Consider the following 26,842-nt stretch of genomic DNA (forward strand, 5'->3'; position numbering starts at 1 on the left):
TCGAAGGCGGGCAGCTTCCTTGTCCCCGGAACCGACACCTCATCAGTCTCCACTGACTCCACTGTCTCGACATCGAGGTCACTCGGCGTCAAGGGAGAACAAGCGAGAGACGGTTGCGCCTTCGATACTGACTCCTCGACACCGACGCCACTCGCCGTGGAGACCGGCGTCTACAGCCTGCACTGCTCCGGAATTGACAGTAGCAGTTATTCTTGACACTGAACTCGATATTGTTCCAGACATCGACGTCGACATCATGCCCGATGTCGACCTCGGCGTTGTGCCCTATGAAGAAGAAGATTCAAGGGTTATACAATTGCCAACATCTGGGATGGCCCCTGTAACCACACCAGGGCAGAGGGAGCTTTCTCCCGGTAACAGGCTGATGCACATGCTTACTTCAGAGGAAAGTACACCAGCTACCTACACCTTTACTGGTTTTAATGAAGGAGACAATAATGTTCTGCATATTCCAAAGACGCCCTCTCTGTCAGCGAAGGCTACACCTGTAATGGGTCTCCTACCCAGAGATGGTTGGGGAGATTCAATTACAATAACTCGTGAGGAATACTCCCTTTACAAGAGATGGCTAGAGGAAAGAGGATGCTCCCCCCCCCCATTAGGGTGGACAGCACAGAGGCGGCTGTGCAAACTGTCATGCAAGCTGCGAGGACTGAAATCGCAGTACAAACTGCAGTGCAACCAATTATTCCTGTGCAGCGGGCGGAGATGGCCATCCAAGCCTCTGTACCGAGACCCACTCAACGCACGGTATCGCTTCAGGCGTATTTACCTCCCAGACCGGAACTCACGCTGCTAGCACAGTGATCAATTTCGTTGCAAACTGATGTGCCACTTGCGTCTACACAGCCGTTACGCTCTGTTCGCCACCAGGCAGCAACGCAGACAGCGAAGGAACCGGTTAGAGTGACCTCTACAGCTGTAGGCAACTCGTCGGTGTCGTCTAGGGAAGATGATGAGGATGAAGATGTTGAGGAGGACTATACCTCAGACTCAACTGAAGGTGATCCCAGAGACCCAGAGACTCCTTCACTCCCGGATCCGGACTCGGATGTGGCAGCAATACCATCAATTTCTCCAAATGAAGAAATGAAAGGTTACCATCAGCAGGTAGCTGAAATGGCTTGAGTGCTGGGTCTACACCTCAAGGAAAACACAACTGACCTGGAGGACCCCATTTATAATATGATGCGGGCCGCCGCAGGCCTCCAGCCAGTTTACCCGCCCATGCTGCCACATATTTCAAGGGCTGCTAAGTCGGCTTGGGAGGTATTACAGACTTCAACACCTACTTCCAAGCGACTGGAGGCTCTATATCGCATTCAAGAAGAAGACAATGCTTACCTAGTGCACCATCCCGCTCCAAATTCTCTGGTGGTGGATTGTGTAACAACAACTAAAGGCGGCAAGCGACATACAACACCGGCAGACAAAGAAGGCCGCAAGCTGGACATGCTTGGCAGGCGAACTTATTCGACCGCATGCTTGTATATCAAAATAGCCAATTATGTAGCTTGCCAGGCAAGATTTACGCATTCCCTCTGGGAGGCTTTGTATGATCAGCGCGCGGCGCTGGAGCCAGGAGAGTTTGTCAAGAGGTTCGAGGCAATATTTGTAAAGACAACTGCAGCCACCCGCCAGCAATTGGCGAATGCTAAGCACCTGGCTGAATCCAAATCTCGAACTCTGGCTACTTCTATTATTCTAAGAAGACATGCCTGGTTGCGTGCAACGGGTCTCCAACAAGACATGAAGGATCGGATTGAGACACTGCCATTTGATGGTGCGGGTCTCTTCTCTGACAGAATGGATGACAACATGGAGCAGTGGAAGAAATCCCGAATTACAGCTCGGTCCTTTACTAATTCCAAATATACTGGGAAAAACAGACCTTACAACCAGTATACTCAGTACGGGCAGTATCAAACTCGTCAGGGTTCCTGTCGTCATTCTGACAGGAGGGACTTCAAAAGGCCTTACCAACGTTTCTGCAATAGCAACAGGCGACCCTATTACCCGAGGAACAGGACAAACCAGACTTCTCAGAGTAAGAGGACGCCACAAGCAAAGCAGCAGCTTTGATCTGCCTCTGGGCCCACCAACACCAAGCAAAGTACCTCATCTAACCGAGATCAAGCATTTGAGTACCAGGAACACCATCTCCTTGAACACCGCCAGAATAACCATCAAACTGGCAAGCCATGCCCAAGCATGGCACCATATAACATTGGATCAGTGGGTCCTACGCATAGTTTCAACGGGATATGCGCTGGAGTTCAAGGAATACCCACCGTTCCTGGGAGTGAGATATACTCTGGAAACACCGATATTGTGGGAGGAGGTGCAGAAGCTCTTATTGAAGGGAGCAATATCACCGGTGGTGGGCTTTCGGTCAGACGGGATTTTATTCCCTCTACTTCCAAATCCCCAAGCGCGACGGGGGCATAAGACCTATAATGGATCTGCGAGGCCTGAATCAGTACATTGAAGTGCAAAAATTCAGAATGACAACGTTGCAAGCCATCCTTCCACTCCTCCATGGGGAGAACTGGATTGCAACGCTGACTTAAAGGATGCGTACTTTCACATAGGCATTCAGCAGAATCATCGCAAGTACCTACGCTTCACCACGGGGAGCGAAATTTACCAATACAATGTGCTTCTGTTTGGGCTAGTCACCGCCCCCAGAGTGTTCACAAAATGTGTAGCGGTGATTGTAGCCCATCTCAGGGTACAGGGTGTGTCCATTTATCCGTACTTGGATGATTGGCTTCTGACAGCCGAGACAAAGGAGCAGTTGCTGAGGCACATAGACATGGTGACGAACCTACTGGAGGACTTAGGGGTGCAGATCAATTGGGAGAAATCCTTTCTCAAGCCAGCAAAGTGCCTGCAGTACATTGGCGCAGACCTGGATATGTCAGCCCAGAAGGCATTCCTCCCAGTAGCTCGGTTTTCCCTTCTGCGTGCCCTGATTTACTGTTGTCAAGAGAATCCCATGCAAAGACAGTACAGGTACTGTTGGGTCTGATGGCGTCCTGCATCACCACAGTCCTGTACACAAGGTTACGGATGCGCAAGCTACAGCTCTGGTTTCTGAGGACCTACAAGCCGAGATCTGAACTTCAGGCCAAGTGGGTTACTCTTCCATGGAAAGTTTTGGATTCGCTGAGTTGGTGGACAAAAGAGTCGAATGTGCTCAATGGCATTTGATTTTGCACAAGGGAGCCCGCGTTGACAATGACATCCGATGCCTCCATGCATGGCTGGGGGGCGCACTTGCTGCACCACAGAGTTCAAGGAGTATGGACTCCAAAGGAGAGACTTCTGCGCATCAACTTCCTCGAACTGCTGGTTGTGTTCAGAGCCCTGGTCGCCTTTCAGGGAGAGCTTGTTGGGAAAACTGTCCAGTTACAGATGGACAATACAACAGCCATTGCTTATGTCAACAAGCAGGGCGGAACAGTGTCGATGCGATCTCAGTTATGGAACTGGTGCATCCCGCTCGGGATTTACCCCATGGCCATTCATATCAAAGGCAGCATGAACCGTCTAGCAGACTCACTGAGCAGAGACCTAGTGTTGGAGCAGCACGAATGGGAATTGCATCCGGAAGTGCTGGATCAACTATTCAAAGCTTGGGGCAGACCAAGGGTGGACCTATTTGCGACCACCGAGAACTGCAAGTGCGAGCATTATTGCTCCCGGATGGGAGTCGGACCACAGAGCAAGGGCGATGCCTTTCAGTATCTCTGGAGCCAGGAGCTGTTTTATGCCTATCCACCCACGCCCTTACTGCCCAGGGTGGTGGCCAAATTCCTACACGACCAAACGAGAGCAATAGTGATTGCGCCATGGTGGCCAAGACAGCCGTGGTACACACAGCTACTCAGACTATCGAGAGGGAATTACAGGAGACTCCCTCAGTGGACAGATCTAGTCACTCAAGATCAAGGCAGGGTGGTACACCCCAACCTGTCTGTACTGAATCTCACAGCGTGGAGGATAGGCTTCTGAAGAAGATCCTCCTAAATACCCATAAGCAGTCCACGAGACGAAGCTACAGGGTGAAATGGCGTAGGTTCGCTGCACAGGCTGCCTCCAAAGGCTATAACCCTAGGGAGGCGAGTCTGAAAGCCGCCCTTCTCCACCTGACCACTCTGAAGCAGAGCGGCCTAGCAAACATATCTATTAAGGTTCATATGGCGGCGATATCGGCGCACCACAATGGATGGGACGGCAAGACAGTCTTTACCCATCCACGTTGTAAGGACTTTTTAAGAGGCATCAATAATCTATATCCTCCAGTGCGGCAGCCGGCTGAGAAGTGGAGCCTCTCCTTAGTTCTTTCATCTCTGACGGAGGCTCCATTTGAGCCACTAGTTACAGAATCTCTAAAACACTTGACCCTAAAAACTCTGTTCTTAGTGGTAGTAACCTCTGCCAGACGAGTAAGTGAACTGTGTGCACTTCGTATTGACAAACCCTATACAAAATTGTATCCAGAAAGGGTTGTCATGCGCTTGGATCCTGAATTCTGGCCTAAAGTAGTGACGGATTTTCACCTGAATGCCGATATTGTACTACCTACCTTTTTTAGGGATCCGACGTCTCCCCTCGAGTGGGCGATGCATTTGCTAGACGTTCGACGGGCTCTTCTGTTCTATTTGAAGGCCACAAGTGCTATATGTAAAACACCTCGAATGTTCATAGACCTACAGGGGAAGTTCAAGGGGTGTTCACCAACCCGACAGAAACTTTCCTTTAGGTTGGTGGAGTTGATTAAACTAGCGTATGACCAGCAGGGGGGTCAGTCCCCCCAAAACAATTAAAGCACACTCTACTAGAGCTTACGCCACGTCGGCGGCACATTTGGCTGGCATTTGTTTCACTGACATCTGCACGGCGGCAACGTGGTCATCACATCAGACGTTTGTGAAAGACTACTCTATAGATATACGAGCAGCAAAGGCTGCTGACTTTGGACGGGCAGTTTTAAAGAGGGTGGTACGGTGACTGGCAGATTATGCCCACCACCAGTTGGGTTGCTCGCAATTCACCCACTATGGATGATGGAACCACTATCTAGATAAACAGGTTGCTTACCTGTAACAGATGATCTGGTAGTGGTTCCATCATTCATAACGCCCTCCCTGCCATCCCCACATCTAAATGACAAGCCACTGTAACAGAAGCATCGTACGGCCATGTCGGCCATCAAGAAACTGATTGCAGAGATGCCCAGCCGCCACTAGAGGCTACTACAGTCACGTGCGACAGGCGGTTGCTGGCGTCGCGAGGAGCTAACGAATTCTACCCGAAGCTGATCTGCGCAGGCGCAGAACCCACTATTTATGAATGATGGAACCACTACCAGATCATCTGTTACAGGTAAGCAACCTGTTTTTCCATAATTGTTTTCCCCATAGGTATTTTCCGTGCCAATTAGTTGCAGCTGGCTTCATATTGAGCAGAGGATCAGCTGTTTAGCTCTTTTCCAGCAAGCAGTTGTTTGCCCTCCTACTTCCCTGCTGCTTTTCTCCCCAGGAAGGGGAAGGTATGGAGTGTCAATATCTTTTCCTCCCATAGTTGGGAAAGCAGTTTGGACTAGGAATCATTTTGAGCAAACAACTAGCAACATAGGGGTTAAACAAGTCCTGTATATCTGGGTTCTGTTCCCCTATCCCTGCTCATCCTGATTTAAATGAGTTTTACAACATGTTTAGAAAATCTATAAATTATGGAATTATTTCTGTGGTCTTGTAGTCAAGAAATCAATAGCTCCAAATAGGAAATCACAGTTAAAATCAGGATTTTTTTTTAAATCTGTCTACAATCTATATGTTTTTTCATAGAAGGAAAATGTCCCAGCCATTTTAGCAATGGCCCAAGCATTCATGATTCTTAAATCTACATCCAAAGCCAGGACCCAGCTGAAACGTTTGAACAAAGTGAATTGGTCTTTGACAGATGCTGAAGAGTTAGAAAAGGGTTGGATTTTGTTGTCAGATATCTACTGCACAACCGGGAAATATGACCTTGCAACTGCACTAGTGAAACGGTGTTTACAGTACAATAAGGTAAGAAGAAGGATGCTCATTGCAGTGGACGGAGATCTCCTCCTTTAATTGGGCCCTAAAACAAAAATAACTAACCATTTAGGCATGACAGTGTTTTATACTCAGAATGCATACTGAATTTTGATTATCAGTCAATCAATCAACCTTTATTACGGTCAGAGACCAGCATAAAATATAATATACATATTAGTACTAAAGGGACTGATAGTAAATACGGGTTGCAAATCATAAAAGGTCTAAAGTTAAGAATGATTGCGTTTAAAAAAGACAAATTATAATGGATAAAATGATTACATATATACACATTAATACTAAAAGAAGGAAAAGAGCTAAAAATACTATTTCTATTATAATTTAAAAAAACAAAAACAGAAGAGATAAACAAAAGGGGGGCATAAAATATAAATAAAACTGAACACACCAGATTAAAAATTACAAGAGTTTTGATCAAGGAACCTGCCTTTCTCGATTTGAAATGATTCGCTCTTCCTGAGAATTCTGTTAGGACTTCCCCAAAAAAGTTTTCTAAAAGTTCAGAAAGACCACAGCTATTAAGAAGCAATGAGGAGGAAAATAGGGGGAGGGGCCACAGCACAGACAGTATGTGGTGCCAGGTTCAATCTGTCTCCAGGCAGGGCAGGGAAAGACCCCTGTCTGAAAACCTAGAGAATCACTACAAGTACTGAGCTAAATAGACCAGTTGGCATAAAGCATCTTCATCTGTTCCTAAATCCAGCTGTAGAGAACACCTGCACTGACTCCCTTGCCCTGACTGTTGCTGACACTGAAAGGTATGTTTGGCAAAAAGGAAGGATAGATAGGAGGGAGAAGCATGAAATAAGCAATGCTTATTTACAACCCTTGCTGAAATCCCAAGATACTTTGGCTCAGGTTAGAAACCAAAGATTTGGGGTGGAAATTTTTCCCATACTTTATTTTTGGAAAATTTTCCATTTCTAAAATTTCTCCTTGGCTACTTGAAAAAAATTGGAGATATACTGCAGTGAAGGGAAATTAATATGGTGACGGTGTTTTTCTTTACTGTATAAATGTAAGATAATGTGCCAAATCAGGTCAAAATCTATTCAGGGTATCAGGAAAATGTGCATGGTCATTTTTTTAAAAGAAAAAGAATGCAAATTTTATGTTAATCGGGGAAATTTGCATGGGGAATTTTTCCAAATCATTTTTTTCTGAAAAACCCACATCTCTGATTGCAAATAAGTTCTGACCCTGAAGTAAGAACCTTCTGACTCTCACCTCAGATTCCAAAACTCAGCAACATTACTGATTAAACTCTGAAAGTAAGTTCAGTTCACCAAGATGTTAAAAACTGTCACAAGTATTAAGCCTGGATTGCCATTTTCAGAAATAATTATTTCTGCATTATCATGTTTTTGTTTAGTCGTGCTCTAAAGCTTATGAATGCTTGGGATTTATCGCAGAAAGGGAAAAAGCATACAAAGATGCTGCAGCTAACTATGAATTAGCTTGGAAATACAGTAACCACACAAATCCTGCAATTGGCAAGTAGAAAAATCAATATTTTCATTCAATTTATCTGAATGCCATGAAGCTTAGAGTTATATTTTGCAAGATTCCTTTGGAGTAGAGAGTGCTGGAGTCTATAGTATCTTCTTCATGAAAATCTGTTTACTAGAAAAATGGGTCTGTGCACTAACACACAATGATAGAGAAGTCACAGTCAGCAGAGACACTGCTGTTCCCAAGGCCCCAGACTTTATCTATGTGTTTGTGTTCGTAGCCATGAAACAGTGCTTACAGGTACAGGCTACTCCATACTCTTCAGTGAAGCTGTGCTTCATTGAAGGCAGAAGTCTTTATGGATTGAGGAACTCTGTATACACCTTGTAATCCCTTGGTACAAGAAATTGTTTCATCACTGCCAATGGCAACATCCTCACAGCAAAGAACCAACTAAATATGTATGAATATAAATTGTATTAAAAGTGAAACAATCAAATGTATATAGTGATCTTGATAAATGATATGAAGTACATCGATAAGATATAACGACCAAACATCAATAGAAATGTACACATAAGAACAACAGAACAGTATAATATTGTGAACTATGTAAACACAACAGATTTCTGGTATTCTGATGGAAACCTTTGAGGAGGCAAATCCTTGATAAGCCTTTGGGAATGCCATTTATATAAGATGAGAATACTACATTGAATGGACATATGGTGGGAGAAGATTTACGGACTCCCATTAAGTATCTATTATTCAGCACAAAATTAGAAAGAAGACACTATTGACATTTTTTGAAGAACAACTGAACTTTTTTGAACACTTTTTCAAGTTTCACCGGAACAGCAAATATTACCAGAAAGATGTTGTGTTTACATAGTTCACAATATTAAACTGTTATATTTGTTCTTATGTGTATATTTCTGTTGATGTTTGGTCGTTACATCTTATTGATGTACTTTATATCATTTATCCATATCATTATATGCATTTGACTGTTTCACTTTTAATACAATTTACATTCATATATCTAGTTGGTTCTTTGCTTTTGGGTAACATCCTCACAGCAACCAGTTGTGGAAATCTGGCAGCAACAGATATTGAGATGTAAAATACTGAAACAGTAATATTATTTAACTATTCCAGTTGCCAGCAAGACTGTTGTATTCTGTCCTGTAATCTTTTGTATTTTGTTGTTTGTGTGTTTGTCCCCGGGGGGGGGGGGGGGCGGGAATCCTGTAGACAGCGTGGAGGAGGAGCCGGAAAGGAAAAGAGAGGGGAAGTAGAAGGAGAAAATGGAGTTGTTGCTGAATAAATCTTTGGTTAAATCTACATAAGATTTCTTTGTGGGTATGAGGGAAGCAGCTGTAAAACAAATATATATTGAGCCCTTTCTCATGATCGGGAAAAAGGGCTCGAAAGGGGCGAGGGGAGGAAACCTTGAAATGCTTACCTCCCCCGCAGACAATCTCCCTGCCGTTGCTGAGTGGAGGAACACCCGCCCAGATGACTGCCAGCTGCTCCTGGAAGCACAGAGGTTGGGGGCCAGGAGGCCCCCAGAACTTGCCTAATGCCCCATGCAAGTGTGCGGTGCAATATGGGGAGCCTTCTGGGGAGCCTTGTGGCACCAATACACAATCAGTTAGCCAGGGGTGAGACATGTTTGTGCCCTTAACCCTGGCTAACAGCCAGGGCTCCCTACAGAGTTTGCCACCGCGCCTCCCAGCGGTTTACATGCGCAGCAAAGATTGGACTTAGGCAGCCAAGCCCGATCTTTGTTGCGCATGTGAACAGCCTCACTGAATGAAACACGTAAAACGGTTCCAATTTAACAAAACATACTTTTGTGCTAGCTTATAATCAAGATTAATTTGCTAGGTTGCCAATTCTTAAAGTATACCTAACCATAGTATACAGTTCAGTTGTTATACATGGCAATTTCTTTCAGCTGTTTTTGTTAAAATGGTCACAACACTCCCCAGCAAAAGCAATCGGATTTTAATTCACTGGCTGGCGGGATGCACAGCATTACAGCGCCATGATGCTGCACTGCAGACTCCTAAAGCAGCCCCGACACTGTTAAAAATGTTAAAAACCTTTCCACCATTTCCCCCATGGTTGCAAATGGGGGGAACTGTGGAAGTGGTGCTGGTGCTCCCTCTCAGTCTTAATAGCATCGGGCTGTCTTTAGGTGTCTGAGCAACCCAGGGGGCAGTGTTACAGCTCCATAATGTTGTGTATCATGTCAGCTAATTGTCCATCCTTATTACTCCTAAGAAGCCATTACAATTTCATTTTTAGATCATATGTAAGTGAACATTTGATACTAAGCAGGACCCTAACCTTCCTTTCTCTTCCTTTAGGATTTAAGCTTGCTTTCAACTATCTAAAAGATAAGAGATATGTGGAAGCAATAGATGTATGCCATGATGTAAGTTTTACAGAGGTGCACAGTTAGCAAATAGTGCTATAGATCAGTGAGTTTCACATTTTGGATCCCTGAGGAACATTTTCCTTATTGATTTAACTGCGAAGAAACCTAGTGGGTCTCCCATAGAAAGCCAGTGCTTCTGGGTGCATTCTACGGCACACCCTCAGTTTGTACAGAGCCCTGGTCTGACCTGCATGAGTGTGCCGGCCCTTTCCTGCAAAGGGAGATCTTTAATAATGGGCAGATAGTCTTTCACAATAGTTTGTCCATATATAAGTCATCTCCTCATTGAGGAGGAGGATAAACTTTGGTAGGACCCCAAGACTCCTAGGAACACAGTTTCATAACCAACTGTTGCTGTGTATAGTATGAGGTGTGCTGTTGTTGTTGTTGTTTTGTTTTTAAATGCTATTCATTAATTTATTCTTTATAATAGGTTCTGAAAGCTTGCCCAGATTATCCAAAAATTAGAGAAGAAATTTTGGAAAAGGCCCAAACAGCAATTAGACCCTAGAATGGGTAATGATATAGTCTCCTGCGCCATCTAAAAATATGTCAGTCGAGTTTGAGAATAATACCATAATCTTCAATAAAGATTTCTGTACATTTTAAAACTCTCTAATTGGTGCCATTATTAAAACCAACTATAGAAATTAAAATCAGCCCTAGCACTCTGCCAAAGTGGCTTCTTGGGAAGGAAAAGCTGTGATTGCTGGTACAACACATCCTATTGGGCTTTTGTTTGGCACTGTCTCCTCCTCCCCCCACACCCACCCACATTTAGCAAGACATGTGCAGAGCCTTGCAGTTTGCCAGTCACCAGGAGTGACTTGAGTTGCCTCATCCTGCCACACAGATGAGCAAACTATTCAGGGAGAGCCACAAGACAATATTGGGCAGGTCTACCTTCAAGGTCTATCAGAACCATGGTGCAGTATTTCCCAGCATACACAGCACTGCCTCCATCCCCATCCCAAGGTGACATGCGCAGATACTTGGAGGCTTCTGAGTCTCGGACAAGTAGAAGCAGAAGGGAAGTAGTCTGTGTTTATGTGTTCCTCACCCCTCACAGGGAGAGGCAGTGCATGCTGTCTCTGCTTTCATAGGATCCTGGAACCTTGCTGTGGAAAAAGTGTCAGAAAACTGAAGCAGGGATTGGTTGCCCACCCTCCCCTAGTCTTTCTTTCCAGGGCTGTGTCGTCATGCTCTGAATGCCTTATATATTTAGAACCGTACAATTCACTCACCTAATGAGGGAACCATGTATGCTGAATCCCCTCTTCATTCATAGTGATCTCCAGGCAGCCACTGCTGGAGAACCCTATATGTGGACCTACAGAGTCTGGAAAGCAGACCCTGAAGAGTCTCAGCAGCACCTAGCAGTGTGAAAAACATCTAGATGGCATCCAGGCCCCTTGATAGGATTTTGAAATCTACGGCTGTAATGTGAACCAAATGTCAAAGCATGTACACTGCCTTCAATGCATTACTCCACTCACTTTGATGGACATGAATCAAGCATTCTTTATTACGGTCATAGACCAGCATAAAGTATAAGGGTGCTTACATATTAAAAGTGAGAGTAGATAAAAAGTAGACAGGCTGATTGCATACAGTATGGTACTTAAGGTGCTTAATAATACTAAAAATAGTAGAAAATACATCAGGAGCATGAGGGCATAAGAAGCCTGAAAAGTTATAAAATTCATAGAAGTGCATAAAAAGGGATGGGAGGGGACAAAAATTGATGTAAAAAAAGATTAAAAGACATGAGAAGACAAAAATACATAAAAACCTAAGTAATAAAACTGGATAACGGCCAGACTATAAGGCTCTAGTTCAACAAAAAAGGGAGGAGCGTAAGCATTTCTATTGAATCAGTATTGAGTGAGCAAGTGTAGAGCCTGCCTTGAGTCACCAAGGGTCAGCTAAAGGCTGATAGGACTCACTGCCCACCATCCACCGATTAATGTGTTAGGAATTATCTCTGGTAAGAGATACCCTTCTAATATAGCGGAGTGCACAGAGGCACAACACAGTGGAGTCTGTCCAGGCATGCTTGTTTGCTGAGAGCAAAATAACTTGGAGCCAGTTCATAGTTTCAAATCAATATATGGAGTATTTATTAGTGAACTCCATTCTAGATCGTAAAGTGGAGAGATAGGATCTCTAATCTACTGTAGCTAGCTAGCTGGATGCAGAGGGATAGATTCTGCATCTCTGCACACATGGTGCAGGGAGAGAGGAGCATGTGTGTTGCAAGGGAGATGAAAGGGAAGAGGAAATGGCAAGGAAGGAAGGAAGTCCCTGAGAGTAGCAATCTACATACCAAAGGGATAGCATCAGAGCAGAAGAGAAGGGATGACCAATGTCTTGACCTACCTAGCTCTCTGACTCACTAGTCTGTCCCCCTCTGTCATTGAGATATGAGACAGTGCAAAGTCCTTCACTTCCAACAGAATGCTGGTCGCAGCTGCACAAAGCCTGGCAGCACTCGATGTGATGGCAGGCTTAGAGTCAGAAAGCAGCAAGGAGCTGTAGAACTGGCTCGAATGTCCTGGATGCTTGCATAGCAATGGAAGAATGAGGGAGGCACGAATGTCTCTATAGAACAAACAGTAAAGGAGGACATGCTCGGTAGTTTCAATATGCCCTGAGCCACAAGGGCATAATCAGCCATAGAGAGCCCGTGTGGTGTAGTGGTTAGAGTGCTGGACTAGGACTGGGGAGACCCAAGTTCAAATCCCCATTCAGCCATGATACTTGCTGGGTGACTCTGGGCCAGTCACTTCTCTTTCAGCCTAACCTACTTCACAAGGTTGTTGGGAGGAGAAATGTAAGTATGTAGTACACAGCTCTGGGCTCCTGGGATGAAGAGTGGAATATTTAAAAAATGTTTTTAAAAGTTAAAAAACAAACAAACAGGGAGGTGGGATTTGGTGGCATTGTTTTACGTTGTTCCACTCCTATCTCTCTGGCAGATTCCAGATCGCATCACTTGGAGACTGTTGTTCGGCTAAGTGAGAACTGAAGTGTGGAGTTCCACAAGGCTCCATACTGTCTCCAATGCTCTTTAACATCTACAGGAAACCGCTGGGAGAATTCATCAGGAGGTTTGGTGCTGGGTATTATCAATATGCTGATGACACCCAGATCTACTTCTCCATTCTGTTCTCTTCACGAAAGGGCATATCTTCCCAAAATGCCTGCCTGGAGGCAGTAATGGGCTGGATGAGGGATTACAAACTGAAGTTGAATCCAAATAAGATGGAGGTACTGACTGTGGGGGGACAAGACCTGAGAGATGGTTTAGATAAGCTTGATCTGGATAGTGGTCCTGGATATTCATAACAGTGGGTTCTGCGCGTGCGCAGGCCAGCTTCAGTAAGAATTCTATAGCTCCTCGAGATGCTGGCAACCGCCTACTGCACGTGACTAGCACCATCTAGCGGCAGTTGGGCGTCCTCTTATTCAGTTTCTTTCTGACTGCCGTTGTGATCAGACTTCGGAAACGCTTGCTCCTCAGTTACTAAAACAAAACTTACAAAATACCTACGACTCTCTGGCTATGACAAAAGACTGAATTGACTACTCTTCCGGATATTGTTTTCAACTTGGTGAACCGTGAACTCTACGAAAAAACTCATAAAGACGCGGACTGTTTGACCACTCTACTTTCGTTTTCCCTCTCGGCGTGTTCTCAATCTCGGCTACCCTCCTCTCTGACTCCGGAATGCCTGACCTTCCTTTACCAAGCTCCAAACGGACTCCTTTGCAATGAGCGCCCCACAGGGTAAGGAGAAAACGACTTTTAAGAGGTGTTCTGAGTGCTGGGGAAAACTCCCGTCTACGGATGGCCATGACCTCTGCCTTTTCTGTTTAGGCGAGGCTCATGATACTTCAAAATGCCCCATTTGCCTAACATTTAACAAACAAACGCTCAAAAATCGTGAAGCGCAGCTAAAGGTGTTCCTTATGGAGGAGGCGCTGATGGCTCGGAAAGACACGCCATTGAAACCGGGTCCTGCTGCTCATTTGCAGTCCAGTATCCTGCTGAAGCCTAAGACAGCCGCAGTTGGCCGTCCCTCGACATCGAGGGCATTGACGCCGGGCGCTCCGGCATAGACAAAACTGGCTGTTGCTTTTTAAAAGCCTTCGGAACCTTCTGCAGCCGCAAAGAGGGGTGCTGCCACGACACCGAGTAGCAGCCCAAAGAAGAAGAAGCGCAAGGATAGACACAAGGAGCTGAGTCATCCTTCGACCTGTACCCCATCGCCATCGGGGTTGCAGACAGTTCTACCGCCACGACATCGAGCGCTCTCTTTGTCCCCGGCATTGACTCCTCGGCAGTCGCCTTCTACTCCGTTGTCTCTTCAGCATGCTGTGCCAGGAAGGGAGAGGGAGAGCATCTCGGCGTCGAAGGTTGGCGACCAGTCGACCTCGAGATCCAAGCCAGCATCGTCTCAGACAGAATGTTCTGCTCCTGCCTCAACGCACGCTAAACCATTGACGTCGACAGCGGACTTCCTTATCGAAGACCCGACAAAGGTATCGATTGTCTTGGACACCGTGCTTGATGCCGAGGCTGCCGATGCCGAGCCTATGGAGGAGGTTGTGTCTTTCAACCAGGAGACACCACCTCCCCAACGCAGATTGACACGCTTGCTGGAGTCGGAAGTGAGCGCACGCTCTACAGGAACCTTTACTGGCTTCAGTGTCTTCGAAGGTCCTATTCCCAAGACTCCTTCTTTCTCTGCTACCACTACGCCTGTGATGACACATACCAACTGGAATGATGCCTGCGCCATCCCGAGGGCGCAATACTCCTTGTTTACTCAGTGGCTTAATGAACGTGAGCTTGGGGCTCCAAACTTTACCTGCTCTGATTCTGCCACACAAACGTCTCCATATCCCACACGTCAGGTACATCAAACTGACTCTGTGATTCAAACTTCGTCATGCTTCCCAGAACTCCGCTCGGTGTTATTCCAAGCGGACTTCCCTGGAGCGCTGTTGCGACCGCCGCTACTGGCTCACCCAGTGGCCACTCAGACTTCGACGACCCTAACTGGGCAGCCTAGGCCACAGCCTCTGGTGTCCACAGTTCTTGGAGACTCGCCCACGCGTAATGCACCTGCGCGCCGCTCGCCTAGGCGGCAGTCGCCCATCCCTGTACGACATTCTCCACACCGACATTCGCCCATTCCTATCTTGGAAGATGACAGTGGCGATGGGACTGACTCTTATGAGTCCGACACCATGGAACCGGACCCAGGGGATCCTGACGAACCAGAACTACCAGATCCGGGACTTAATGTGGCTGTTGTTCCCTCTGCATCACCCAATGAGGAGATTGAAGGCAATCTCTCCAGTGCAGTGGGCACAGGGACAGTCGGGGTTCTACTCCCGGTACTTCCAGATCCCGAAAAGGGATGGGGGCATACGTCCCAGCATGGACCTAAGACACCTGAATCTGGAGCTACTCGGGGCCTTCAAGGCGCTACGAGCCTTCCAGCCACACATAGCAGGTCAGGTGGTCCTGCTGCAAATGGACAACACAACAGCCATTGCTTACGTAAACAAGCAGGGCGGAACAGTGTCGAGGTCACTCTGCAACCTCAGCATCCGGATCTGGGACTGGTGTATCCCCCAGTCAATTCATCTCATCGCAATTCATATCAAGGGAACACACAATTGCCTACCAGATCATCTGTTACAGGTAAGCAACTTGTTTTTCTGGAAGGGGTTATACTCCCCCTGAAAGATCAGGTACATAGCTTGGGAGTGCTACTGGACCCAAAGCTCTCCCTGGTTACTCAGGTTGAGGCAGTGGCTAGGAGCGCTTTTTATCAGCTTCGGCTGATACGTCAGGTATGTCCATTTCTAGAGGCAAATGATCTTAAACAGTGGTACATATGCTGGTAACCTCCAGGCTTGACAACTGTACTATGCTTTATGTGGGGCTGCCTTTGTATGTAGTCCGTAATGCGGCAGCCAGATTGGTCTCTGGGACAACACAAAGGGACCACATAACACCAGTTTTGAAAGAACTGCACTGGCTGCCGATATGTTTCCAGATGAAATAAAAAATGCTGGTTCTTACTTATAAAGCCCTTAATGGCTTAGGTCCAGGCTATTTAAGAGAGCACCTCCTTTGTCATAAACACTGCTGCCTGTTATGATCTTCTGGAGAGGTCTGGTTACAGATGCCACCAGCTGATTTGGTGGTGACCTAGCACCGGGCTTTCTCTGTGGCTGCCCAAGGGCTTTGGAATATGCTTCCTACTGAAATAAGAGCATCTCCTTCTCTGTTTGTTTTCAGGAAGAACCTCAAGACTCTCCTGTTTCCACAGGTTTTTAATTAGAATTAATTTTATTAATTTAAAAAAATCTTTTAATATCTATTTTATTCTATTGTTTTTATTGCCATGTATTTTAATTTGTGACTTCTAAATATTTTAAATTTTGTACACCACCTAGAGATGTACATATCAGGCGGTATAGAAATATGGTTGAATAAATAAATAATATTGGTGAAGAGTGATACCAGAATAGGGACCCACCAGTCCAGATTATTTTTAACAGCCTCTGGCAATATAAGGTCCTTCCTTGGAGCCATCCCCTGTCTTAATTGGGCAACTAGACTGTGGATCTCTGAAGTTGACACCAGAGCCCATGCTGGAGTATCTTCAATGGCACAGGCAGGGCTTCTGCAATCAGCAGCAGGGTCTTTGTAAAGGCCATGAAAGTATTTCTCCCAGAACCCTGGGTGAATGTGACAATCCAGGTGGTTTGGCCCGTAGCTGGGAGAGTGCTTTGTGAGATGCCAAAACATGGTAGAATCTTTGGATCTAACAGCCTGAATGAGCCCCATCCAGGCATCTTTTGTGACATCTCTTTTCTTACAAGCCAGTGGGAGTTTGTACTGTCCTTTCTGCTGAAGGAGATTCTGCGCAGCCAAAAGTCCAGAACTAGATGTATAGACTTGATAGGTGGTGGCAAGGGCTTTGGGGTGGGGGGCATTAATACAGTCCTTGTCATACCACTGCTTGGAGGCCTGCTGGCGCTGTGCATGTGGTTCACAGTTCTTACGAGAGAAGAGCTGCTGTAGTTCCTGGACTAGGACTTTGTAGGACTCCAAAGGTGCACCAGCAGGGTTGTTAGTAGGGATGAATCTGGATAGTGGTTCCAACATCCATAAGGACTGGGTTCTGCACCTGCGCAGACCATACTTCGGATAGAATTCTCTAGCTCCTCGCGACGCCCAACCGCCGGCAGCGCGTGGCTGCAGTACCCTTAAACGGCAGTTAGGCGTCCCCTTTCCTCAGTTTCTTGTTGACCGCCAAAGCGATCACATCTTCAGGAAACTTTGCTCCTCAGAGAGATTACTGAATAGATACTACGACTGGCACGGACTTTTACTAACCTTTCGAACAATCCTTGGCTAAGACAAACTGATCTAATAATATTTAAACAACAACAAAAAGATGCGGAACGGACGATGGTTTTCCCCTGGTGAGCAACTCGGAATGGACGATGGCTTTCTCTGGCAAACGACACGGAACAGATGACGGTTTTCTCTGGCGAACTACTCGGAATGGCAACGGACTTCTCTTTGGTAAACAATTCGGACCCAAAATAGGTCTAACTTGTTTGGCTCTCCATGAGTTTAGTCAAGGAAATGGCAAGGGAGAAAACCACCTTCAAAAGGTGCCGCGATTGCTGCAGGGAAATCCCTTCAACAGACAGGCATGAGATTTGCCTATTCTGTCTAGGAGAGGCCCATAATATTTCTAGATGCTCCACATGCTCTACCTTCAATAAGCAGACTCTGAAGAACAGAGTGGCTCGCCTTAAAGTGGCGTTAATGGAGCAGGCATTGCAGTCTGAGCATCGTGGGGCCTTGGACTCGAGACCTGCTGTGACGCAGTCTAAAGTATCGGAGTCCGCGTCATCTAAAGACGCCGTCCTAGCTGCTTCGACATCGAAGAAATCGACACCGAGCTCCTTGACTTCTAAGGTTTCGACTCCGGCTGCAGCCGAAGCCATTAAGAAACCGGAGGGGACCCTGCCGGTTCAGAAACGAAAGAGCTCGACACCAAGCATGGGGCCGAAAGAGAAAAGATTTAAGAAGCACCGGGCAAAGGAGATCATGATTGGCTCCGAACGCACACCTTCCCCTATGGGACTTCAGACCTATCAGAGCCCTCGGCGCCGAGTGGCCTCACTTTCGCCTGCCTCTACTCCAAATCAGTCTTCATTAACGTCTAGATACGCATCAGCAGAACCATCAACGTCGAAATCGGCATCGACGTCCAGACACAAACCAGCATCGACACCATCGACGTCGAAATCGGCATCGACGTCCAGACACAAACCAGCATCGACATTGAAACCAGCAAAGCCATCGACGTCAAAAATGACCCCGATGCCGAAGATGGCTACAACAGAGGCTTCGACATCGGAAGCAGAGTTGACCTCAAATATACCTGGGACAACGATGCTTATAGCAGAGGCTACGAGGTCAAAGACAATATTGACATCGGAGGTGGAATCGAATCTTTATGTGCTGGACGAGTACACAGAGGAAGCAGCGATCAAGACTGACCTCGGGACCGACACAAGACAGTATGAGACAGTGGCAATAATCCATGAAGATGAACTCGAACTGATACCAGACCACGACGTGGACTGTGAGGTTCAACCTCCAACACATGACATTAATGAGGAGGACACTCTCCACCGCATGCTACACCCTCCACATATACCTTTCAGGGATTCAGAGACACCACTCCAGTCCCGAAAACACCGTACTTCACATGTCCCTCTACTCCTACAACAGGCCTTCTACCCCAGGGAGGGTGGCGCAATACCTGCACCATCTCCCCAGAGGAGTACTCTCTCTGCCAGTTGTGGCTGTCTGAAAGAGAACAAACGCATTCACCGAGGGTGTTAAAGGAATTGGCAGTGCAAACTACCGCTCCTATAACTTTACAAAGGACAGTCTCACTGCAGGCCGATTGGCCCGCGGAACCGGAAAAAACTATTAGGAAAATGAAGTCAGTTTGCCTACAAACTACACAACTCCCTCAAAAGGAGGCACCATCTCTAAGGTCTGTTTTGCTCCAGGCGGATCTGTTAGATCGCTCAATTCCCACTATTGGGGAGGATCTCTCTTCACAGTTTGGGGGCAACATTCCTCCTACTTCACTGCTGCGTCCCACATCAGGAGATGATGATGATGACCCAGATGGCTACTCATCAGACACAACGGAGCCTGACACTCCAGAGGAACCCGTACTTCCTGATCCAAGTGATGATGTTGCAGCAATCCCTTCTATTTCTCCAAATGAGGAGATGAAGGGATACCATCAACAAATTGCGGAGATGGCCCGTGCCCTTGGCCTGGATGTAAAGCAGAAGACACTGGATTTAGATGATCCAGTATATAATATGATGAACAAGGCAACGGGGTTACAGCCGGTGTATCTGCCAATGTTACCTCACATATCATGGGCGGCCAAGTCCGCTTGGGAAATTCTCCAGACATCGACACCGACCTCCAAATGGTTACAAGTTTTGTACCGTGTCCAGGAGGAGGAGAATGAGTATTTGATTAGACATCCCACACCAAACTCCTTGGTGATAGACTGTGCTACGACCACTAAAGGGGGTAAGCACCATACGACCCCAGCAGACAAGGAGGGGTGCAAACTGGACATATTAGGGAGGCAAACCTATCGACTGCTTGCCTATCAATAAAAATTGCGAACTATATCGCTTGCCAAGCTAAATACACCCACTCGCTGTGGGAACTTCTTTATGACCAACGGGCATCTTTAGATCACAAAACATTTCTGAAGAAATTTGAAGCTACCTTCTTACGTACAACTATTACAACAAGACAGCAACTGGCTAACGCAAAGCACTTAGCGGAGTCTGAATCGCGAACTTTAACATCTGCAGTTGTTTTGAGACGTCATGCCTGGTTAAGGGCTACTCAACTACAACAAGATATGAAAGACCATATTGAGGTTTTGCCTTTTGGAGGAAAAGGTCTATTCTCGGATGACACAGATACAACCATGGAGCAGTGGAAAAAATCCAAATTGACGGCACGCTCCTTCACGAACCAGAAATTTAATTCTACTCGGTACCAGTCATACCAAAGGTACCAACCCTATCAAAAGAAGCAGGGTTATTATCGCCAACCAGAATGAAGAGATTACAAACGCCAGTACCAGCGCTACAATCGAAGACAGTTCCAGCCACGGAACAGGAGTAACCAACAAGGCCACAATAAGGCGACCCAGCAACCAAAACAGCAGCTTTGATCTATTACAGAGCCCACTGACCAACAACATCTCGGCCTCGGTTCCCTGCGAGACATTCAACACCAACAAGAGCTCGAGGAGAAAGATTACCTTGACGCCTGCCGGAAATCCCATCAAACTCGAGCATGGCACCGCATAACAGCAGACCGATGGGTTTTAAGAATAGTTTCGACAGGCTATGCTATAGAGTTCAAGGAGCTCCCTCCATTCCAGGGGATGAGGTTCACACCAGACACTCCTGTCTTGCAGGAAGAGGTGCAGGAATTACTGCGGAAAGAGGCCATATCACCAGTTCAGTGGGCTCAGGGCCAGTCGGGATTCTATTCCCGATACTTTCAGATTCCGAAGAAGGATGGAGGGATTCGTCCAATAATGGACTTATGCTGGCTCAATCAATACTTTGAAGTGCAAAAATTCCGCATGACAATGTTGCAAAGCATCCTTCCCCTGCTTCATGAAGAGCAATGGATTGCAACGCTCGACCTCAAGGATGCATACTTCCATGTAGGCATTCAGCAAAACCACCAGAAGTATCTACGCTTCACCTTAGGGACGCAGATCTATCAATGTTCTGCCATTTGGGCTAGTGACGGCACCAAAAGTGTTTACAAAATGCATGGCAGTCATTGTTGCTCACCTAAGGGTACTCGGCCTGTCAGTGTACCCGTACTCAACGATTGGCTCATAACAGCCAAATCCAAGGGGCAATTAATCTCCGACATAGAGATTGTGAAATCACTATTAATCGAATTAGGGATCCAGATCAACTGGAAGAAATCTCATCTGACCCCAGCACGAAGCCTACAGTACATCGGAGCGCGTCTCGATATGCTGCAGCAGATGGCGTATCTGCCAGAGGAGCGGTACCTACGCATATGCACCCTAGTGCGAAAATTCCAGGTGACACCACTACAGAGGGCGAGGACAATACAGGTTCTTCTGGGCCTGATGGCTTCATGCACCACTACAGTACCCTATGCGAAGTTAAGGATGCGCAATTTACAGCTTTGGTTCCTTCGTCTTTTTCGTCCAAAACGCGATCCACAGACCAGACGGCTACTACTACCACGAAAGGTTCTGCTATCGTTACATTGGTGGACAAGAGAGGCTCATCTCTTGGAGGCCTGCTGGCTCTGTGCATGTGTTTCACAGTTCTTACGAAAGAAGAGCTGCTGTAGTTCCTGGACAAGGACTTTGTAGGACTCCAAAGGTGCACCAGCAGGGTTGTTAGTTAGTAGGGATGATTTTATGCACTGCAGGTGGTCAGAGGCAAATAACTCACTCAGTGTTTGATCCAGTGTGGGGACCATTTGTTTGTTTGTTTGTTTGTTTTACATTTTCTATCCCGCTCTTCCTCCAAGGAGCCCAGAGCAGTGTACTACATACTTACGTTTCTCCTCACAACAACCCTGTGAAGTAGGTTAGGCTGAGAGAGAAGTGACTGGCCCAGAGTCACCAAGCTAGTCTCATGGCTGAATGAGTATTTGAACTCGGGTCTTCCAGGTCCTAGTCCAGCACTCTAGGCACTACACCATGCTGGCAATGCCACCACAATAACACCACACAATAACACCACGCTGGCAATTTAGCGCTGCCATATGCTTCTTCCACCAATGGTATGGGGAAATTATAATGATTCTCTGGTGAATGAAGGGCTTTAAAAGGAGCGAAATCAGGAGATGATCACTGTCAAATTTGGGGGTAACCTCAGAACTCTCCACCAGAGGGAGCAGGTTCCCTGAGGCAATAAAGTAGTTGATCAGGCTCATTCTGGAGCCAGCCAGATAGATAAACTTAGCAGGATGGTCATTTTCAGGTGAGTCATTCAAAATGCAGAGGTTAAGTCTGGTGGTCATTAGACCCGCATGATTTGGCCTGTGGTCCTCTGAAAGGTGGATAAGAGGGAGCAAGTCTGCCTCAGGGTTAGGTGGATAGGTCCTCTGTTGAGTGTATAGGGTATGGTCATCAGGACCCAGCCTAACCTTGAAATCACCACCCATCACCACATATGCATTAGGAATGGAAAGGAGGAGGTCTGCTGCATAGTTGTCCAGTTCATCCCACATTGATCTGACCTGTAACATCCTCCGTTGTGGAGGGAGATAAATGTTAATTATCAACAGTTTGCAGCATCTGAATTGAATCAAAACTGCCATAGCATATTGCTTGAGTGGTGGAAGCGGTTTTGAGGATGCGTGTAGAGAGGTAGCGATAAGCACACCCAAGCCTCCTTTGTATCTGCCACGGCCTGCCCCAGGTATGGCTCCAATTGTATATAAGTGAAATCCATTGAGTAATAACTCCCCAGTTGTCCAGGATTCCTGAATCAGAATAATATTATGGCAGGAGAGACAGTGTCTGAAGAAGATGTCTGAGACAGAGGAACCCCACCTGGCGACATTCCATGATAAGAGGACAATTTTACACTGGTCTTTTGGATGTCATTGTGTGGAGCTGTGAGGTAGAGGTTGTGGGAGGGGATCCTGCAATGTTGATGGATCCACACAGGATTGTTGGGGCAAGCATAAGTCCTGAAAGGAGGTAGCAGGTGGAACACTTACAAGTTCCTGGACACCCACCTCTGTGGACATTGATCCTCCCTGGCGATCTTTGCAGGGTGGGTAGGAGGTTCCTGTGGCTCCGTCAAATCAGCTGGAGAGACTGACGCAGTAAAGTTATCAGAGAGGGGGTCACTGTCAAGGAGAGTTCCTGGACCCATGCCTTGTTTGTCGATGACCTATGGAGTTACAGAGAGGGCCTGGATCGATGGGGGCATGACCCCTACCTCTGTTGATCAGCCTACTTCCAGGCATGTATGCACCTGTTGTTGCTTCTGAGGCGATGACTGCCCTGAAGGAATCTCGTCCTCCGCAAGGTTGTGGCTCAAATTGCGGGGCAAACAGAGCTGAGGGAGTGATAGACTCTCTGGGACATCCGGGGCAGATTGTGACTCATTGCATTGTGGAGATGATGTGAGAGAGGCATGAAGACCCTCCCCTGAGGTGGCTGTTTCATATGGGCTGGCTGAGACTAGCAGTGCAATCACTTTGTCAAAATGTGGGTTGCTGGCAAGTAGCATACCTGTCTTGCAAGGCAGCAGTCTCTGGTAGGGGTCCCTTGACTGCTTCGTGACTTGGGAGGGTTGCAGGTATGAGGGAAGGTTCTTGGATGCTGTTGGACGGCATGGGTGCCTTTCCCCCCCAGGGTGGGTTCCACCTGGGCACCTGCCGGGGTGTGTGTGTCTGCAATGTGGGAGGAAGATTTCATGATATCTGTGATGTCAAATAACTGTAAGGCTCACCCACAAGTTCCGGCAGGTCAGTCACTCCAACAAGGCAGGCTTGTTGGAGGAAGGCCCTGCATTATCCATTTCACTACCACTTTCAAAACTCAAACAAAGGTCTGACAAATGCACCAACAATTTTCTTTTAGTCTGAGTATGTGTGTAAGTAGCAGAAGCTTGGCGTGATTTTGGAGCCGAGTAGCTGGAATCGTTTGAGATTGCTTTTGAGAATTGACTGTCCATGTCAGAGTCTGAATCTGTGCGTGTGACATCCTCCTCATGCCCTGATTGCAAAGTTAAAGCCAGCAGGGGTTTAGTATTGTTTTTTATTTCAAGCAATTTATCTTTAAGGTGATTCGATTCATTCTTAATGGCTTTGTGCAGTTGGAGTTCCCCAGTCAAATTGGCAGTAGCTTGCTTGGCTTTGCCACAGCTAGGCGTATCAATTTTGTCACTAGTGCTGCATTTTGAAAGGTTAGAAATAGCCTTCTCAAATGTGGACGAACAGGCAGAAAGAAGTACGAGATTAAGCCAATGTTTTCTGGTTGTGAGTTTGAGTGGTAGGACAGAGAGTGAGCTATCTCCTTGTGGTTTGTCCATCTATCATGAGCACTACGAGGAATTTCAAGGACACTCTGATTATTTTGTAGCACTCGCCGAAAGTTTGGCTATTAATTCCCAAGAGTCCTGGTGACATCTTATGTAAAGAAGTGGAGACTGATGCAAAGGGAGGGGCTGGTCGAGGGTTAGTGACAACATGCTCTGATGAGTTTTTAACCCCTTTGTGGTCCTGGGCTATAAACTGATCAAAAGCCTGCCTCAGACTGTCCAGTGTTTCAGTAATACTGTTTATCCACCTGAGAATGGTGATTAAGGATCCTGCTGAGATAATGCAGGCATCACTGAGTTGTTGAGTGATGAGATCGAATGGGGGCAGGATGCATAGCTGGAAAGTGTCAGTCCTCTGTCTCTCCAATTTGGAGAGCTGCTCAGAGCGGCACTCCGAGACGGCTTGGATCCACTTTGCATGAGTGCATCCAATTGCCAGCTTGCATGAAGCAGCCTCCTTGACTGAAGAGGAGGTGGCCTCCGTACCCAGAGCCATAAATCTGTTCTCGGCACTCACAGCGTCTCCCACTGCCACCTCTGAGAAGGGGAGGAAGGCATTGATCTTGATTTGTTCCTTCTTTCCAATGCATCCTCCACTGTCGCCATCAGGACTTTTGCTGGCAGGGCTTTTGTGAGATCTTTTCCTCCAGGCCCAGGCCAGGGGACCAAGTTGGAGGCAGGAGCTCATGAGTTGAGCTGTTAACTGGTCGCCATGTTGGCTGCACCCCTCGATGGGCATCGCAGACCTAGGTCAAGAGTCATATCCAGTAACACTAATAGGGAGCATAATAATAACTGACCCTTATATGTGGCGATATGTTCAAGTTGTGCTTTATTTATCTATGTTCATAAATAATTGCTGGGCAGGATAGGGGATGTTCAGAAATTAAATTGCTCTTAAATCAGATATGTTCAGAAAAGTGTATTATGGAAAGCAGTGTGTGCTTAGCTTTCCATTCCTGTTTAGTTGCATTATGGTCAGTCTCTAGGTGTGGAAGCACCTTTGTACAGGGGAAGTCTCCTAACTAAATTAGAGCTAAAATGAGATCAAGGGAGGGGAAAATTTCTTAAGTTACTTCTCTGAGCTTGAACTTGCCTTTAAACATTCAAATCTGTTTAATCCAAACTTTCCCCAATTCAAACTTTCCCCCCAATTGTACAATTTATGGACACTGTTGTTCTTAATACCATTCATAAATTCAAGAGGCATGATCTGGCCAATGTTAAGCATTTTTACTTCCTGCTGATTTTAGTTGTGGAGAGTCAAGCACATGCTCAGCTTTCCCTTTAAAATCAGTGGGCTGTAAAAGTACTTAACTTTGCCTGGATGATACCCAAAGTACACAAGAGTTGAATGCTACAATTGATACTTAACATTCATACCTTCCAATTCATTGCCAATGAGCACAAATGCTTTGGCGTTAGATGCTGGCTTTCAAACTCTGTCTTTTCAGTTGAGTGTGCTGTTTGACCTCTGTGTTCAGCCTGCACAAACCCCCTCATGTTTTGCTCAAGGAAAATCAGATGGTAGCTTCAGGGGCCCAAAGCTGCTGACAGAGAAGCAAAGACTGTTTTCTGTACATCAAGGGGATTATGGCTCCCAGGAGCCTCAAATAATGCCGTTGGAATTTTACTGCTGAGAGGCCCTCGAGCCTTAAACCAGGCTCCAGAGTTTCTGCATTCATGCATTTGTTCTGGATGCACATGTGCTGCTTTGGCTACTACTGTAGTTTTAGGTGGGCACGTTATTAAAAGTTGTTTGTTGCCACCTGCGGCGTTTACACTAGAACTCAGGATCAAGCTGTAGTAAAATTGTAAGTGTTCAACACAACCAAAAACATAATGCATGATGTCTCCCTCTAACTGTGGCGTTTATGCTGATGTGGTGTTTCAGCTGGGTTTCTGCCATTTTCCAGCCTTTTTTCCTTACTGCGGCTTTTACGCCGATGTGGCCTTTGTGACTAAAATTACAGTAATCAGTTTTCTGTTTTGAGCACTCAGCACTGTTCAGTATGCAGAAAAATCACTGAGTTCATACAAACCAAGGGCTCTTCCACACATTACCCAACAACAAGCCGGGGTTTGCTCTGAAGGGAACACAGAGAGGCAGCCGGTTTCAGTCTCTCTGGTGAGTAAGCAATGTATTTTCAGATACTTGTTCACCACTGTCACACTTTACAGTTTTAGGTGCACAACTGCAGTGTCTTAGACATATTCCTGAAAAATGTAATGCAGGAAGTGAGCATAGCAGCCAAAGAAATTTGTAACTTATTGACAAAGTTATATTGACAAATTTGCAGGGCCACATTGATGGGGTGAGTGGATCTTCTATGCAACATTTGATCTGTGCTGAATAGGTTCTGTGACTGCTTCAGCACATACTCATTATGTCCAAGTTCACTACTGTGCTTTCAACCCACTTTTGGAAGATTTTCAGGGGCCTGATTAATCTGAGATATTTTCTGAATTGCAATGCATATGCACAGCCACTTTGCACATGGTTACCTGTTGGGTTTTTTGTTACCAATCATGCATTGTGAGGGGGCTGGCTGACTAGTTTCCAAGAGCAAAACTAATTTTTCATGCC

The 26,842-nt window shown here is 46.4% G+C and overlaps 1 protein-coding gene across 3 annotated transcripts in view; it reads left to right on the forward strand.

Moving 5' to 3' along the window:
* Window positions 1–16,573, forward strand: part of TTC21A (tetratricopeptide repeat domain 21A) — a 102,818-nt gene extending 86,245 nt beyond the window's left edge. For all 3 annotated transcript variants that reach the window (XM_053266319.1, XM_053266320.1, XM_053266322.1), the window contains 5 exons: window positions 5,877–6,101; window positions 7,507–7,627; window positions 9,962–10,029; window positions 10,466–15,748; window positions 16,352–16,573. In XM_053266319.1, coding sequence (XP_053122294.1) covers window positions 5,877–6,101; window positions 7,507–7,627; window positions 9,962–10,029; window positions 10,466–10,543 — 492 coding nt within the window. In that variant the 3' untranslated portion in view covers window positions 10,544–15,748; window positions 16,352–16,573. The remainder of the gene's footprint in view (window positions 1–5,876; window positions 6,102–7,506; window positions 7,628–9,961; window positions 10,030–10,465; window positions 15,749–16,351) is intronic.
* Window positions 16,574–26,842: the final 10,269 nt, after the last annotated feature.

Source organism: Hemicordylus capensis, chromosome 6 (genome assembly GCF_027244095.1).
Source record: "Hemicordylus capensis ecotype Gifberg chromosome 6, rHemCap1.1.pri, whole genome shotgun sequence".
Classification (NCBI taxonomy): domain Eukaryota; kingdom Metazoa; phylum Chordata; class Lepidosauria; order Squamata; family Cordylidae; genus Hemicordylus; species Hemicordylus capensis.